This window comes from Hemitrygon akajei, chromosome 29 (genome assembly GCF_048418815.1).
Source record: "Hemitrygon akajei chromosome 29, sHemAka1.3, whole genome shotgun sequence".
NCBI classification, from domain to species: domain Eukaryota; kingdom Metazoa; phylum Chordata; class Chondrichthyes; order Myliobatiformes; family Dasyatidae; genus Hemitrygon; species Hemitrygon akajei.
Genome location: NC_133152.1, coordinates 49253841 through 49272768, shown reverse-complemented (window position 1 = coordinate 49272768; position 18928 = coordinate 49253841). Strand labels below are relative to the sequence as shown.

At 41.4% G+C, this 18928-nt stretch overlaps 1 protein-coding gene across 7 annotated transcripts in view; it reads left to right on the top strand.

Annotated features, from left to right (window-relative positions):
* The window catches only part of cdk11b (cyclin dependent kinase 11B), a 63762-nt gene that overhangs the window by 7126 nt on the left and 37708 nt on the right, over nt 1-18928 (top strand). For 3 of the 7 annotated variants that reach the window (XM_073032424.1, XM_073032423.1, XM_073032425.1), the window contains 4 exons: nt 8025-8072; nt 11231-11360; nt 13903-14018; nt 16262-16386. In XM_073032424.1, the coding sequence (XP_072888525.1) occupies nt 11250-11360; nt 13903-14018; nt 16262-16386 (352 nt within the window). In that variant the 5' untranslated portion in view covers nt 8025-8072; nt 11231-11249. Of the gene's footprint in view, nt 1-2506; nt 2627-8024; nt 8121-11230; nt 11361-12984; nt 13025-13902; nt 14019-16261; nt 16387-18928 lie in introns of those variants that run through there. The other 4 variants (XM_073032426.1, XM_073032428.1, XM_073032427.1 and 1 more) reach the window with 4 other exon arrangements.

Sequence of the window (18928 nt, the reverse complement as noted above, 5' to 3'; positions counted from 1 at the left end):
TTGAATTAAAGGAATTATATATAAAAATTACAAAAATGGAATTAATTTATTGTCACATGTACTGAGATAGAATGAAAAACTTGCATATTGTTCATACAGATCATACAGTACATTGAGGTAGAACAAGGTAAAACAAAATCAGAATTCAAGTTTATTGTAATTTAACTGTACACATCTAAACAAAACAATGGTCTTCTGGAATGCAGAATAAAGTGTAACAGCTACAGGGAAAGAGCAATGCAGGGAGACAGGTTCAACGCCATAATGAGGTCAATTGTGTGGTTACAAATCCAGCTTATCATACTAGGAAGCCATTCAATAGTATAACAGTAGGATAGAAGATGTCCTGGAGCCTCGTGGTACTTGCTATTAGGTTTTTGAATCTTCTACCCAAGAAGAAGAAGTGGGAAAGGAGAGAATGTCAGGGGTGTGTGGAGCTTTTAATTATGTTGGCTACTTTACTGAGGCACCGAGCGGTATCCATGGAGGATGCGCTGAAACATGACTGTGCAGTCCACATCTCTGAAACTGCAGATTCTTGCAGTCATGGGTAGAGCAGATGCCATACTAAGCTGTGATGCATTGGATAGGATGTTTTCTATGGTATATTGATAAAAATTGGTGAGGGTCAACAGGGACGTGCCAAATTTCTTTCCTCTCCTGAGGAAGGAGAGATGCTGGTGAGCTTTCCTGACACTGCTGCAGTTTGTGATGTATATAAATGATCTGGATGAAAATGTGGATGATTGGGTTAGTAAGTTTGCAAACAATATGAAGATTGGTGATGTAGATAGTGTAGAGGACAGGGAAAGAATACAGATCAGTTGAGGTATGAGTGAAGGAGTAGCAGATGGAGTTTAACCCAGTTGAATGTGAAATGTTTCACTTTGAGCAATCAAATGTAAAGAGATGATACATTATAAATGGTGGGACCCTTTGGTGTTGCTGTACAGAAAGGTGTTGCTGTTCAGGTCCGTAGCTCCCTGAAAGTGGCTATACAGGTTGATAGGGTGGTTAAGAAGGCATGTGGAAAGCTTGCATTAGTCAAGGGTTGAGAGTTGAGAATTATGTTTCAGGTTTATAAAACTCTAGTTGGAGTATTGCATACAGTTCTGGTCACCGCCTTATAAGAGGCTTTGAGACAGTGCAGAAGAGGTTTACCAGGATGCTGTCTGGATTAGAGAGCATGTGCTTTAACAAATTTGGTTGTTTTCCCTGGAGGGGTGGTGGCTGAGGAGAGATCTGATAAAGATTTGTAAGATTATGAGAGAGACAGAGTAGACAGACAGTACCTCAATTCGCAGACATCCACAAAAACAGAAGTGCCCCAAAGAATGAGTGATAGTAAAAATGCTAGAGCCCCAAAGATGGGTTAAACTCCATCTGCTACTCCTTCACTCATACCTCAACTGATCTGTATTCTTTCCCTGTCCTCTACACTATCTACATCACCAATCTTCAAATTGTTTGCAAACTTACTAACCCAATCATCCACATTTTCATCCAGATCATTTATATACATCACTAACTGCAGCAGTGTCAGGAAAGCTCACCAGCATCTCTACTTCCTCAGGAGAGTAAAGAAATTTGGCACGTCCCTGTTGACCGTCTCCACTCTTCCCTCCCACGTGCAAACAGCAGCAATGACTCCCCCCACCCCCACCCACTTATGCAGAAAAAACATCAGCACCTTCTACCCACCAAGCAAGAATAGCAAAACCCCCAAGAAAGACCATGATCTGCAGTACAACAAAAACTAATCGTTCACCTGACAATTCGAGATACCACAGGCTCTTTCACCCTAATAAAGGGAAAGAGAGGTGTCCCCCTTTCATAGTGAGAGGGAAGATATAACAAAACAACTCGGTGATAAACTCTGTACCGCAAAGCCTCGGAACCCTGAAGGCACGCTCCTCTTCTAGGTCATGTCCTTGGGATTAGAACACTGACTGGTGTGAGCCCCCAGAAGCGGGTCCCAGTACCACAAAAAAACAGTCTGAGTGTAACTCTAGGTCAGGGTCTTCAACAGAATCCTGAAAAGGGAAAAGAGAGACATCAAAAGTAGAAATTAAGCTGTTTCCGCAGATGAGCTCGAATGAGTTGCTGTTAAGCGCCATCGTAGCTCTGCTCCCCATTCTTTATTCCAGTTTATCCTCCAGTCCTGGTAACATCTTTGTAAATCCTTTTTCACACCCTCTTGTTTAAAGACATCCTTCCTATTGTAGGGATGACTGCAACTTTGTCCAGTGTTGGGACAATGCTGTACCAATGTCATATATGGATATGGAATTGCATACAGCTGTACAGTCAACTAAGATAATTATCAGAAACATCCCAGTGGATCTCAATTCATTTGGAATTCTGTAGGTCTAATATTTCAGAGTCTGATTACCATGATGAAACGTGTCTGTCAGGTTCGAGTGTAGGCAGCTTTAGTCACAGTCAAAGTGCATTTATTATCAAAGTATGTATACCATATACAACCTTGAGCTTTGTCTTCTTGCAGGCAGCCACAAAACAAAGAAACCCAATAAAATCCATAAAAAGAAGACCATCAAACACTCAGTGTGCAGAAAAACCAATCGTGCAAACAACAAAAACAAGCAAACAGCTGAACTTCATGAAAGTGAGTCCACAGCCACCAAGTCAGTCATCATTGCAACCCGACCAGGAGCCCGTTAGCTGGCCACAGCCTCAGTTCAGTGCAGAAACGAGTAAATCTCACAGAACAGCGAGATGAACCAGCATGTCCCTTGCCTGTGTCCCTGGCCTGGCACTTAAATTGTTCAAACTTCAGGTAGTTCCTCGGTCTCGGCCCATACCAGACCTGGCATTTAAATTGATCAAATATTGGGTCTTTCCTTGGTCTTGGGTCTGGTCCCAGGCCCCACTGCCTCAATTCCTCATACATTGAATGCCTCCAAGCCTGCTCCACCAATGGCCAAACATTGGCTCATTCCCCACGCTCAGGCCCGGGCCCCACTGTTCCAATTCGGCCTGTGAACACCACACTGCAACTGACCTGCACCTTTGAGACCTCAGTTCACACCACAGAAATGCCAGGCCATGCAGGAGATTCAAAAGGGAACTTACAGTCTAATGATTGCAGTCATCGTTTACCAGAAAGAATGTGCTTAATGAAGTAGTGAGTAATTTTGTTTGCTACAAGCAAGTAGTCACCATCTTCAACCTTCTTCACCAGTGCCATCTTAAACTGGTGGGTGTTGGGAGGGGAGTTTAAATCTAAATTCCCAGACCTCGGGATGCATCTGAAAATAATTGTGTTCTTTTGGGAATACTGTATACAAAATTGAGGAGTATCAATAGGGTAAATGCATGCAGGCTTTTTCCACTGAGTTTGAAAGATTGAGTTAACAATGAACAGTGAAATGTTTAAGAGGAATATGAGGGGAAACTTCACTCAGAAGATGGTGAGAGTGTGGAATGAGCTGCCAGTGGAAATGGTGGATGTGGATCCGATTTTAACATTTAAGAGAAATTTGGATAGGTACGTGGATGGGAGTGGTGTGGAGGACCATGATCCAGGTGCAGGTCAATGGGACTAAGCAGAGTAACAATTCAGCATTGTTTTGATGGGTTGAAGGGCCTGTTTCTGACTGTATCTGTATAAACCTGTTACACTTTACATGTTGTCAGGGACCATGGAGGTGAGCTGCATTGTAGAGTGAGTGGGCCTTGTTCTGTGCGCCCAGGTACTCCAGATGTGATAGTTGGATATCTTAATCAAAGATTAAGTTCCCAAGTTTGGTCAGAGATGGGATTGGTTATGGCCAATCACTAGGTTCTGCTGAAAAAACACGAATGCAGTTCTACAAGAGAATGACTGTCTCACTTTTGTGGAGAGTGGCTGTCTCTTGATAGTTTGAAACATCAATGTTGAAAATCATCAAATCAGCTACACTCCACAAAATGATAGATTCAGTTATTTCCACTTCTCTCTGTCCCCACATCCCCACCCCTTCCACCTTTCTAATCATATAACTTTACCATGCACAAACCTGTAAATGGAAACTGCTTTCTTTGAGATTTCCAGGAGGAGTCATGAGCAATGATCTTAGTTTGTTGTTTCTTCCTGTCTCGGCTACGAGAAGCAAATTTAAAGACAACTGAGGTAAGTTTACTTATATCAGCCATGACAGGAAGAAGCAGCAAAGGAAGTTCATTGCTTAAACTGTCCCTTCACAAGTCTTCAAAAGCTTTGATTCATTCATGCATTGAGAGTCTGTGACTGATAGATCTCTAATCATTGTTTGCAAAGAGAGATGCTTTACTCCAGAAGATTATTTCAAATAATAGGAAGGAAGGCTTTAGACTGATCTCGGAGTAGGTTAAGGGGTCAGCACAGCTTTGTGGGCTGAAGGGTCTGTACTGTGCTGTACTGATCTACTCTTCTATGTAACGAGATTCACTGTAGACAAATTGGTCTGGTACTATTTTAGTACATAATGTTACTTGTTAAGGTTTATTTTTTTTAAGCCAATCCCCCTATTGGGGCTTAGGCCACAGATGGTAGCTCGCCAGAGTTTTCTGTCTTGGGCCAATCTGTCACGTTGTCCCCAGGTATAGTCCATCTTCAAAGATCCTTCCTCTCCCAGGGATGAGGCCTTTGGCTCTTTTGTTGACGTTCCTGTAGCTCTGGGCTTGTATGGATGGGGTTGCTTTCCCCATGCCCAACCCTTCTGCTTCTGCAGCCAGGCTTGGGTCTGTCCATGGTGGAGTTAACTTATGTTACCAGTGTGTACTGTTAAACTGACATATATGTAATTTTACTTGCTAAATAACATGCCCCGAGCAGGTAGCTTGGCAAAGAAATACTAGTATTGTGTATAGTACTTTACACAATAAAGTGCAACTTGTATCGTTTTGAGGCAGTCATAAAGATGTAACAGTTCCACGTTGTTTGCTTTTAGAAGTACTTATTTCTGATCTAGAGATGATACAGTTACCATACATTGAATTTAATGAAGGATAAAGTTTAACATAAAATAAGCATCTGTTATTGTACATTGGAAAGATGGCAGAAAGGATTCACAAATATACTGCCAGCACTTGGGAGACCTAAGTTTTAGGGAAGAGTTTGGATAGGCTATGACGTTATTCCTTGGAACATAGGGGACGTACCCCATGTTTAGATGACAATTTAGATGCCAGGCCAGATTGAAAAAGTCAGTGTGTTGGGGCTCGAGATGAGGGATGGGCTGGTTCAGCTCACTGCTCCATGTCGTTTACTCCGCTCTGTGCTGAACTATGGGTCTCGGACTCTCTTTGTGGACTTCAGTTCAGAATGTTATTTGCTTGCTGCTGTTGTTTGCATGTTTTTTTTTTCTTTCCTCTGCACATTGGGGTATTTGACGGCCTTTTTTTTTAATGGGTTCTTCTGGTTTTCATTTTTTCATGGCTACCGGTTAAGAGGCGAATCTCAAGGTTGTTTAATGTATACACGCTTTGATAATAAATGTACTTTGAACTTTGATCTTAGAGAGTTGAGTTTTGGGGAAGAGGTTGGACAGAATGGAACATTATTCTTTGGAGCATAGGGGATTGAAAGGTGATCTTCAATAGCTAAATTTACCAGAGAATATGCAACCTGAAATGTATAAAACCTGAAATTCTTACTCTTTGCAACCATCCTCAAAACAGAAGAAACCCCAAAGAATGAATGACAGAAATATCAGAAGCCCGAAGTCTGCCCTCCCCCTCCCACGCACAAGTGCTGATCACCGTCCCCACTCACTGTGCAAGCCACAGCAAAGCCCCCAAAGAGACCTTGATCAAGAGTCCATGCCAACACCTCAGTGTCTCAGACAGGCTCTCTCTCACTAGTGAGGGAGAGAGAGATCACTCCCACAACAACGAGAGCAGGAGACCAGCAGCTGATGTTACAATCTTCTGCGTCACTTCTCTGAGGCCCCCGACTCGAGGACCGATAGGCTCTCACTCACCATTGAAGAGAGAGAGAGAGGATCGCTCAAGTACAGGGCCTGCTTCTAACAGCAGTGCACGTCGTCTGCTGTCTCAATGTTTTAGTCTCCCATGATGCTTCAGTTGGCGATATTGGGGACGAAACAGGTCGTCCATGGAGCCACACCCCAAAAGCGCACATCTTCTAGGCTGAACCTGGAGATATCAAAACTCCAGGCTGCACGGCAAGAACAAGAACCCACCACTTGTGGAGAACCATAGTTTGAGTTGCAGTTGTAGATCACAGACACTGATAGGATCTCAGGTACCTTGAAAAGAAAAGAGACACATGAAAAAAGAAGAATAAGCCGGTTTCGTGGACAAACTGGAAGAAGTTGCTAGGTCTGCAAAACTTTGGCACCATCTTTTCTAACTCCTCCCATTCCTATCTACATAAGCTCCTTCCATCTTACAGAGGTGTATAAAATCATGAGAGCCATATAATGAATGCACTCAGTCCTTTTCTCCCCAGAGATGAGGAGTCAAGAGTTAGAGGGCATAGTTTTAAGGTGTAAGGGGAAAGATTAAAGATGATCTTGAGAGGCAACATTTTTACACAAAGGGTGGTTTCCATGTGGTATCTGCTGCCAGAGGAAATGGTTGAATATTAACAGCTTTTAAAAGACAGTTGGACAGGTACAATTGGAAAGGGTTTAGAAGTTATAAGTACCTTTATTACCAAAATATAGATCCCACACGCAACTTTGAGATTCTTCATCTTGCAGGCAGCCACAAAACAAAGAAACAGAATGGAATCCATGAAAAACCCCACATAACAAAGACAGTTAAACATTTAATGTGTGAAAAAAAGAACAAATCATGCAAACAATGAAAATATGTAAACAAGTTTGTTTTGGGGACTGCAGAGTCCCCAAAAGTAAGCCACAGCCACGGAGCCAGTTCAGCACAGAACTGAATGCTGCAGGCCACAGCTTCAGAGCCAGTTCAACATTGCAGCCGGTCCAGGAGCCCAATGACTGCAGGCCACAGCCATGGAGCCAGGTTCAGCATTGAGTCGAGTGCTGATGGTTGCAGGCCAAAGCTGCAGAGTTAGTTCAGCGCTGAGGTGAATAAAGCCTCACTAAGAGTAGTGAACTGAATGCTGGTTCATCCTTCACCCTCAGCCTCAACGCCAAGGCTTAGAAGTTTGTGGGGACTAGCATGGATGGGCATCCTGGTCAGCATGGACCAGCTGGGTTGAAGGGCCTGTCTCACACTGTATGATTCTGTGACTCTAATCATGACCAATGAAATTAGCAGTCACCTGAGACTTCAGAATTGGGTTAGGTTGTAAATACATTAGCAGTTCTTTGGCTTGGTAAAGTGACATTTCTGCATGGTGCATTGACGTAAAATTCATATACACATATAAAATGTTGGAGGAACTCAGCAGGTCAGGCAGCATCTAATGAAAGGAATAAACAGTTGATATTTAAGAATCAGGTTTAATATCAATGACATATGTTGTGAAATGTGTTGTTTTCCAGCAGCAGTACAGTGCAGTACGTAAATATTGCAAATTAAAGTGAGAAATATATACATTAAAGTAAATAATTAATACAAAATCTTCATGGGTTCATGGTAGTCTTCATGGGTTCATTGTTCTTTCAGAAATCTGATGGCAGAGGTGAAGAAGCTCTTCTTAAAATGCTGAGTGTGTGTCTTCAGACTCCTATACCTCTTGCATGATAGTAGCAATGAGAAGAGGACATGTCCTGGGTGATGGGGATCCTTAGTGATCAATACCATCTTTTTGAGGAATTGCCTTTTGAAGGTACACTCAATGCTGGAAGGGTAATGCCCATAATGGAGTTGGCAGAATTTACAACTCTATCCAGCTTTCTTGATCCTATGCAGTGGCTCCTTCTTGGGACCCTTTCCAATCCTGATGAAGGGTCTCAGCCTGAAATGTTGACTGTTTATTCCCCTCCATAAACACTGCCTAACCTGCTAAGTTCCTCCATCTTGTGTGCATTACTTTGGATTTCCAGCATCTGCAGAATCTTTTGTGCCTTTAATTTTTGTATTTTATTTTCTTTCAGTTTGCCGGACAAAGCCATTCCCAGTTTACTTGGAGCAGGAGTTCATTTGTAAGTCGTGAATATAACTGGATTGTAGCAACATCCTTCTCCTCAGTGGTAAAGTTACATGTGTTTATTGCATTGAATTAAAGTTTGGTGTTTGGATTTTAATGTGAATATTCTCTGCTGGCAACCTTTAACATATTTCCCTGTAGATAGTCTGTGACTGTGTTGTTGGAGTACAGTGGAGTCCAAGCCTTTCTTTTGAGTCCATTTGCAAGTTGGGATTTGGGTTAATTATAGATGGTGTCTTTTTGTCATTTCCTGCCACCTCATTAGGTTTTGCACCAATCAATGTTCACATTGCTTTTATTATTTTTTTGTCAGTACAAGTTAACCACATACCTAGGATGAAGGAATGACACTTAATTTATTCAGACTCAGCATTCATTCTGGCTGTTTACATTATATATTGTTTTAAAGCTGCAAGGCTGGTTAGGAAATAAGATTAAAAAGCCAGGCAGTAATATTACACGGTGTTAAAAAGAATCCACTTAATTATGTCTGTACAGTATTTTGTCAAATATCCAGTATAGGCCAGATACGTTTATAAGCTGGCTATGCAGTTTTCCAGCATATCTAGTCAAGATGTAGATGGGGGTTAGGGGATCAGCTTCACTCAGCACCATACCACTCAATGCAAAAATAATCTCTTCATTTCACTTGATTTTGCAGGGTACTGTATATTGCATTTCAGATTTGTTCACCTCTGTTGTAGATCTGATCACAGGGGCATCCGAAATTTGTAATGTAATTTCTCTATTAGAGTTTCTATAAGTATTTAATAATTTCTCAGACAGAAGCTATGCCCATTTTTATTGTCACTTCTTTCAGATGGCAAATTTAAAGTGATGATTTAAATTTAATGAAGAGATAAGTACATGAATGTGTGGGGTCTGGAGGTCAATGGGACTAGACAGATTCGTGGTTCAACATGGTCTAGATATGCCAAAGGGCCTTATTCTGTACTGTAGTGTTCTATGACTATGAAAATAGAAGAACTCCACTGTACTGTAGTAATAATTACTTTAAACCTGTGTTTTAACAGAAGATGCTTGTTCAAAATACATTCAGAAGCCTTTTGATCAGATATACATTAATGAGTTTTTGTTTTTACATTTACAGTGTGATTACTGCAATTATATAACATATTGTGTTGAAACAGCTTGATTTTGTTTCCTTGTCAAATGGTGTCATTGCTTTTAAATTATTTTATCTTTAAAATTATCTTCTTGTTGTCCAAGGAAATAAAAGTAGTTATTATTGATAAGAAAATATCAATAATAACACTGAAATTTTTGTTTTGAGCTTTTGGACCCAAACATAGTTTAATTCTGTCAGAGAATTAAACAGTGAGTATCAGAATTTAGAGATGACAGTTTATGGGAAGGTGAATGGAATAGTTTACAAAAGTTTCTTAAGTATTCAGTGAAATAATGTGGAGCGTCAGGGATATAGTTCCATTTTAATATCTGCCCCAGGCTCTAGAAGCATGCAGAAATCACCTGCCTTGGGTTCTGGTGGAATGCCGAAACCCCTCCCCCAGGCTTTGGCGGCGTACAGAAGACCCTCTCCGGGGTTCTGGTGGAATGCCGAAGCCCCTCACTCGGGCTCTGGCGGCATACAGAAGCCCCCTGCCCCGGGCTCTGGCGGTGTACAGAAGCCCCTCCCCTGGGCTCTGGCAGTGTACAGAAGCTATCTCTTCAATGGTATGTTTATCATGATAATTATTTCTGAAAAAATATTCTGTAGGAGACAGTAAGATTTTGTAGAGGAGATTATGAATTATGGGGTGTGTCTCATTTACAGATCGGGGAAGCATCTGCGTGGCACTCTAAGTGATTTTTTTCTGCATCTGTCCTGCTTGAGAATATTGATAAAAAGCCATCAAATCACTTCAAACCCAAAGACTACCCTGTAAATGGCTGTGTTTCAGCTCAGTGTGGTCTGTCCCAGTGGGGGATGTCACTAACTAATGGAGATGGGAGTAGACTCTCACATGGTGGATTGGATAGTGGACTACTTGACAGATAGACCTCAGTATGTGCGGTTGGGAGACTGTAGGTCTGACACGGTGGTCAGCAGCACAGGAGCACCGCGGGGAACCGTACTCTCTCCGGTACTGTTCACCCTGTACACATCAGACTTCCAATATAACTCGGAGTCCTGCCATGTGCAGAAGTTCGCTGATGACACGGCCATAGTGGGGTGTGTCAGGAATGGACAGGAGGAGGAGTATAGGAAACTGATACAGGACTTTGTGATATGGTGCAACTCAAACTACCTGCGTCTCAATATCACCAAGACCAAGGAGATGGTGGTGGACTTTAGGAGATCTAGGCCTCATATGGAGCCAGTGATCATTAATGGAGAATGTGTGGAGCAGGTTAAGACCTACAAGTATCTGGGAGTACAGTTAGACGAGAAGCTAGACTGGACTGCCAACACAGATGCCTTGTGCAGGAAGGCACAGAGTCGACTGTACTTCCTTAGAAGGTTGGCGTCATTCAATGTCTGTAGTGAGATGCTGAAGATGTTCTATAGGTCAGTTGTGGAGAGCGCCCTCTTCTTTGTGGTGGCGTGTTGGGGAGGAAGCATTAAGAAGAGGGACGCCTCACGTCTTAATAAGCTGGTAAGGAAGGCGGGCTCTGTCGTGGGCAAAGTACTGGAGAGTTTAACATCGGTAGTTGAGCGAAGGGCGCTGAGTAGGCTACGGTCAATTATGGAAAACTCTGAACATCCTCTACATAGCACCATCCAGAGACAGAGAAGCAGTTTCAGCGACAGGTTACTATCGATGCAATGCTCCTCAGACAGGATGAAGAGGTCAATACTCCCCAATGCCATTAGGCTTTACAATTCTACCGCCAGGACTTAAGAACTTTTTAAAAGCTATTATTAATGCTTTTTGAGATAGTGATTTAGATGCATATCATATTTTCTTACTGAGTTAAGTATTGTATGTAATTAGTTTTGCTACAACAAGTGTATGGGACATTGGAAAAAAGTTGAATTTCCCCATGGGGATGAATAAAGTATCTATCTATCTATCATCTATCTCTATCTATGTTGTGTTTTAAGGATGTCATGTTGTGTTTTGGGTCTGTGCGCTCTGTCTCAGTGGGGAATGCAATATTGTGTTTCAGGGATGTCACATTGTGTTTCAGGTCTGTGTGCTCTGTCCCAATGGGAGATGAAAAGGATAACTGGAAAGTAAAAACTCTCGAAGAAATTTTGCAGGAAAAGAAGCGCCGAAAAGAGCAAGAGGAGAAAGTTGATGTAAAACGTTTAAAAAATGTAAGTAGTGAATCCTGCCAACTTTTAGTCTTGTCTGTGAGTGTGGTTTTATTGTTTGGTTTAATAACTCAGTCTTTAATTCAAGTCTTCAACTAAAGTCGATGATACAGCCTGAGGGACATTCATGTCCTTGTGGAGGCCAAGTCATTGGGTATATCTAAGGCAAAGATTGATAGATTCTTGATTAGTCGGGGCACGAAGGGATACGGGGAGAAGGCAGAAGATTGGGACTAAGAGCGAAATGGATCAGCCATGTTGAAATGGTAGAGTAGACTATATGAGACACATGGCCTAATTCTGCTCTTGTTTCTTTATGGTTTAACTCCCTGAATGGCATGATTGTAGTTTGTTCTGCTCCAGCGTGTTCTTCCACTGAGTGAACACTGGAGGACACCACTGAACGAACACCAACAGGAATGGCCAGCCCTCAACCCAGCACGATTCCAGCAAGCCCTACAGAGGCGTCTGCTCTCTCTCTCCTGGCGGCTGCAACAAGCTGCTGCGTCCAAGGCGACCCTGTAGCTAATGTCCAGTCCTTGCCACAACTGAGGCAGCGAATCGCTCCTGCCATTGGTTGCCAAAGAATGGACTTGTAGTATTATTTGTTACCAATGTCCAACAGGGTCTTGCAATCCCAGTAAACATGTCCAAGATAATCACTCGGTTTGTTGAATTGCACTCCTTTTCTGTACAACCAGTCGACAACATAGCAATAAGTCCAACTCAAGCAACTTGCTGATGTGATAGTCCTGCAGTACTTAATGTTCTTAGTATCCAGCAGTGGCTTGCAATCATAAAGAAAGGCTTATAAGATGAACAAATGCTCCTTTGATTGGACCTTGAGTGGCCACTGTGTCTGAGCACTCTGCTGTCCTACTGGAAGAGACAACGTGGTTGATTTGCTCCTTTGTGGCAAAGTATCGTCCCTCAGTACTGTGTGTTGTGCAGCTGTCAGTCTAAGAGTAGCATACAGCTTCTTCAAAGGAACAGGGTTCAAGAGCAGAGTCTTGATAGACACTCACATAATGCTGGACCAAGACTGTCTTCCCACTGGTTTTTGTTAGTCAAAGTGTACTGTTTTCGCAATGTAATGGGTTTCAATAGTAGAGCTGTTTCTTGATAAACATGCACAATGGGCTGGACCAAGACCCTCCTGCCACTAGTTTTTGTTAGTCTAAGAGCAGTGTACTGTTTTCACAATGTAACAGGGTTCAGGAGCAGAGTCATTTCTTGAAAAACACACACAAAGTTCTGGACCAAAACTGCGCTGTCACTTCTTGCTTTGTTGTTGTGATTATTGGTTCTCTTATGTTCCACGTATGTTCTCACTCACTTGGATACCTGGTTGGTTTGTCTACTAACCCAGAGAATTTATGAAGTAGCTATTGGACCAAAAACATTTTTGTTTAAGTAGATAACATACAGCATGTCAACAATATGTCATGCTGCTTTGAATTTGGGGTTTTAATTAACTTTAAATTGTGGGATTATGTAATAGTTCACTAGGTGAAAGTCCTCCGCAAGTTTAGAGATTTCACGTGTTGTGACCCTTGATTGTAATAATGTGTAATTGGGAAATATAAGATATACAATGTCTAGATAACAATGAATGGCTGTTCTTCAGCTGCTGAGAATATCTTGGCTTCAATAAAGCAATTGTTCAGGTATGTACACAGTGAATCCTTTTATCTCTTATTCAGTTTAACAAAATGAGGAATGATCACAATTATAGTTTGTTTCCAATGTAATGCCGTTTATGTGAGAACTATTTAAGTTGGGAGTGCTGATGGGGAAAAATTAATCTTTTGTCAGCAACTTCTATTCTGCTAACAGGATTAATTTCAATTGGAAAAGCACTCTGAGCTGCAGAATATTGTCCACCAAGGGAGATGTAGCTTTGCATTGTCACCAGCAAAATCCTTTAAATCCTTCATGTTATAGAACATAGAACACCACAGCACAGTAGATGCCCTTTGGCTTGTTAATCTACTCCAAGATCAATCTAACCTTTCCTTCTCACATAGCCCTTCAATTTCCTATCATCCATGTGCCTGTGTGAGAGTCTCTTAAATGTCTTAATGTATCTGCCTCTACCTGTGCCCCTGGCAGTGCATTCCAGGCACCCAACACTCTCTGTATAAAATACCTAACTCTTTCATCTCCTCTATACTTTCCTCCAATCACCTTACAATTATGCCTCATATTAGCCAATTCTGCCTTCAGCTGACATCTCTATCTATGCCTCTTACAATCTTATGTATCAAGTTGTATGAATGACTTCTCTATACTGTTTATTTTTATTCATCGTTTTTTATTTCTAAGCCTTGCATTTTCAAATTGTAGTTACCTGTAATGATGAGAACCCTAAATGACTATACAGAGTTTGGAAAATGATTTCTAAGAAGATACAATGGAAAGTATGTCATAATCATACGGTTTGTCAAATTGTCGTAGATTAAGTTCTAAAGTCTAAGGTGTGAAGTCTAAGGTGTTGCTGAGTGGAGAAGCAGCTCAGAATTACCCTGCTATTTTTGTGTCTCAGTTGGATGACAGAGATTCTAAACGAGACTCACTGGAGGAAGGAGAGCTTCAAGAACATAAGATGGAGATAACTATCCGTAATTCACCACACAGACGAGAAGGATCAATAGAAGATCGGTGTGTTTATAATTTAACAGCTAATTCTTTGTGCCCCCAATGTGAATGCCTGTATTTGTATGTTAAAGAATTAACAGAACAGTACAGCACAGGAACAGGCCTTTCGGCCCACAATGTTTTGCTGAAGCAGCTGAAAAGAAAGTCAAAACCCACCCATAAAAAAAATCCCTACTACCTACTCAATGTCCATATCCCTCCATCTTCCTCCTATTCATGTGTCTGTCTAAACACCTCTAATGTATTTGCCTCTACCACCATACCATGCAGTGCATTTCAGGCACCCGCCACTCTCTGGTTAAAAAAACTTACCCCTCTCATCCCCTTTGAACCTACCCCTTCTCATCTTCAATGCCTGTCCTCTGGCATTGACATTCTACCCTTTGTAAAAAATACACACTGTCTATTGTATCTATGCCTCTGATAATCTGATAAACTTCTATCAGATTTCCCCTTAACCCCTGCTGTTCCAGAGAAAACAACTGAAGTTTATCCAGCCTCTCACGATAGCACATGCCCTCCAGACCAGGCAGAATCCTGGTAAACCTCTTCTGCACCCTCTCCAAAGCCTCAACAACCTTCCTATAATGGCACGGCCAGAACTCTACGCAATACTCCAGATGCGGCCTCACCAGAGATTCGATAAAGTTATAAGGATTCAATAATTTCTGTTGCAGATTGATGAAGAGGTAATTGGCCTGTTACTTGTCACTTTTATCATCTGTTCTTTAACATTTACTTTATGACTTTGCAAAATGTATTAATAATCTAGTTTTGAAACTTCAATATACTTGAAGCAGAGAATCAGACGATATTTAACTAACATCTTTGTTTCTGTCACCAGCTTTTAGCAACTTGATTGGGAAACATGACACAGCTTGGTTACAGAAGTATTTCAGATTTCTGTATCCTCAGTTGTCACACTGTTCCCTAAGATGCTGGAGACCTCGTCTCCGTACTCAAAATTTGGGAGAATAATAGTTGCACTGGAATTAGCTTCATTTTCACACTTAGTGCTGACAATACACAATACAAGTATTATAACAAATTCCATCATGAATCCCGTACGTAATATCTGCTACAGTTTGCAAATAAGTAATTGTCTTCCAAAGATATATGGCAAGCAGTAAAGCATTATAGTTCAAGTTTATTGTCATCTGACTGTACATGTATATAACCAAATGAAACATTTACAGTGCACCTACAAAACACATATCACCCAGTACATAAGGCAAAATATTACCATAAATAAGTTAATAAAATATAATTCAAAATGTATGTAGTTTGCAGCACAGGTAACCGTTAAACAGCTGCTGTCCTAGTGATGAGACCTCAATGGTGGCAGGGAATTCATTTGTCTCACAGCCTGAGGGAAGAATTACAAATGTTCGGAATTAACCACTTCTATCACAAGTGGGGCGGCATGGCAGTGTAGCCATTAGCGCAACCACTCCAGTGCCAGCGAATGCTACTCTGCCACTGTCTGTACATTCTCCCTCTGACCACTTGGGTTTCTACCAGGTGCTCCGGTTTCCGCTCAGTGTTTGGTTGGGTTAGGCTTGGTGAGTTGTGAGCATTCCATGTTGGCAGCAGAAGCATGGCAACACCTGCAGGCTACTCCCAGCACAATCCTCACTGGTTTGATCGGACACAAAGCAACGTAGTTCACTGTATGTTTTGATGCATATATGACAAATAAAGCTAATCTCTTTAATTTTTAACTGTTCAGTTTGAGTGGCCTGTGGACAAATACAACAACTACAAACTCTAAACAACTAGCCGGGATATTGGTGAGGCCATTTAGGGTGTTCTGTACAGTATTAGACTTGTTAAGGTCGGGGTGTTAGTAACCAGGAAAAAATTCTAATAAAGCATGCTAGACTAATATGCAGAATGGGCAGATTGTCTCATGAGAAGAAGGTAGACTGACTAGGCCTGTATTGCCTGGATACCCAGTATAGGAAGGCATGATATGTAAGATCCAGAGGGATGGATGTGGTGGGGATGGGTCCTTTTGTGGAGAATCTGGAACCCAGGGTCACTGTTTGAAAATGAAAGGTTTCCCATTTGAGGCAGAGATCAAGCAACATTATTTAATCAGTCATTAGGTGGGGAAGTTACCATTAGACCAAACTTAACTGGTGAAGTGGGCTTTTCCTGTTTCTAATTTATGTATTTACACTATATGTAAATGAACTGCATGGTTTGAATAATGTTGCTAATATATACTTTTAAAAATCATTTAGCGGTGAGGAGGATGATTCCTTGGCAATTAAACCCCCTCAACAAACGTCCAAAAAGGAAAAATCTCACCACAGGAAAGAGGAAAGAAGGAAGGAAAAACGAAGGCATCGAAGCAGATCGGCTGAAGGTGAGAGATGTCAGAATATTTAATGATGAGTATGTATTATGAAATACTCTGCAGTGATTGAAGAATTGGGGATATCAGTTGCCTTTGAGATTAACATCTGTTGTCTTGTTCTGAAATGAAAAATGTCTCAAATTCAATTCTGAAGTACTACAGAAACCATGGTCATCAAGTGGTATTAAGATGGAATAGGAACTTCATTAGTGTGATAAAGACTTTATAAGAAAGCAAGTGGATATTTATTGCTGGTTAGATTTAGGAAAATGTAAACGTGAATTCATACTGCACTTAAGATTTTGTTTTGCTACCAACTAGAAAAATGATATCCGATGATGACAGGAAACCTGTGCTGGAGGGTTTTTTAAGTGGAAAAACCATTGCACTAGGGAAGTTCCACTCTCTCAAACTCGGAAATCCAGATCCAGTGGTACAAGTAGTCATCACAACTGGGTCTTCCTTGGTTGTAGTGGGTGACCATGACTTCTGTGTCTTGTCATATCCTTCACTCTCCAAAGCATTATAGAACTGCTTCCTGGCTATAGGATCTCACTGTTGATCTCATCCATCCAGTCTGCCAGAACTGACTTTGTATGTCTCACCGGGTTATGGAGTCCACTGGCTACCTCACTTGGTTTAGCCCACCTCTTGAAGCAGTGTACGTGGGTGTAGCCACTGTTGCATGTAAACAGTTACTTGGAGCTACGGGTGAGAGCTGAGTGTCTGGTGGGGCCAAAGGTTGAGTGAGCTGTCCCAGAATGGACGTAACAAGCCCCTTCAACAGAGGTGCTAACCTTCCCTGGATAACCCATAGACGCCAAGTAGAAAAATAATGCACTGCGACCTGAAAAACATGAATCTGGTTGTGTAGAAAGGTGCAGGTAGCTCAGAGGACCTGACGTGCTTCATGCATGTGCCTATCCCACTAGGTGAAGAATGAGAACATTAGATGTAAGTACAGAGAGGTTATATGAACAGGAAATGTTAATCTCAACAATCTAACCAGCAGGAGAGAATGTAAAAGAGCCCCGTTTTACTGATTTTTTTTGAGGAGCCGTTTCACTTAATATCAAAAGTAATAATTTACTTTCTAAACCAGATAGCCGCACAATTTTCCCTATTGAATCTTCTGTATAAGCTTGGCATAAATTAACAATGTGCATACTCTACTAATTTATTAAACTTGCTTTTGAACTGTTTTATTATCTTGGGCAACAATTTGATTGCCATAGGGATCTTTTCTCAACCACTTTTAAATCTTCTGAAAATCTACCATTCAATTTATCTTGCGAACATGAGGAAATCTGCAGATGCGGGAAATTCAAGCAACACACACAAAATGCTGGTGGAATGCAGCAGGCCAGGCTGCTATAGGGAGAAGCACTGTCGACGTTTCGGGCCGAGAACCCTTCGTCAGGACTAACTGAAAAAAAAGATAGTAATTACTGAGATTTGAAAGTAGGAGGGGGAGGGGAAAATGCGAAATGATAGAAGACCGGAGGGGGTGGGGTGGAGCTGAGAGCCGGAAAGGTGATTGGGAAAAGGAATACAGAGCTGGAGAAGGGAAAGGATCATGGGACGGGAGGCCTACGGAGAAAGAAAGGGGGAGGGGAGCACCAGAGGGAGATGGAGAACAGGCAGAGTGATGGGCAGAAAGAGAGAAAAAAAAGGAAGGAGGAAGAAAACTAAATATATCATAAATATATCAGGGATGGGGTAAGGAGGGGAGGAGGGGTGTTAACGGAAGTTAGAGAAGTCAATATTCATGCCATCAGGTTGGAGGCTACCCAGCCGGTATATAAGGTGTTGTTCCTCCAACCTGAGTGTGGTTTCATCTTGACAATAGGGACAATAGAGCAGGCCATGGATAGACATACCGGATTGGGAATGAGACGTGGAATTAAAATGTGTGGCCACTGGGAGATCCTGCTTTCTCTGGCAGACAGAGCGTAGGTGTTCAGCGAAACGGTCTCCCAGTCAATTTATCTTTGTCATTCTTCTACTGAGAAGTGTTGCATCACCCTTCACTGCATCAAACTTAAAAGATTTTTTTCCTTGTTAAATTGTCTGAATGTAAAACTGCTTAACTTTGCATTGTGACGCTGTTTCCTCAGGCCCTGTTCTTTATCTGAGATTTTGAGATTATCATTTGCTCTAATGATGAACCTACTGTGACATTCTTCATAATATGTCACAATTCCCAAGCAGCATTCTTTGAAAATTCATAATTGCAACAACCCAGTGTGATTTCTCAATGTGTTCTCATTTCTCATTATTGTTTCCAAAAGTCACATTTTAAATTTGTTGCCTTTAGTAGCCTCAGCACACAGGCTATGCTATTCCTTTTAATTAGAATAATGGTCTGTAGATTGTGATTTTGGGCTGGTTGGTTTGTGGTTGTGTGGTTTACATATTAGTATTACATTAGATATATCTATCAGAACCTACTCTAACAATATTTCAACAATTGCGGTCAGTATCTCTAATATTTCATTTTTGACTTTTCTTAGTATTTGTGATCTTTTTAATTTTTGACTTACAGTCATTT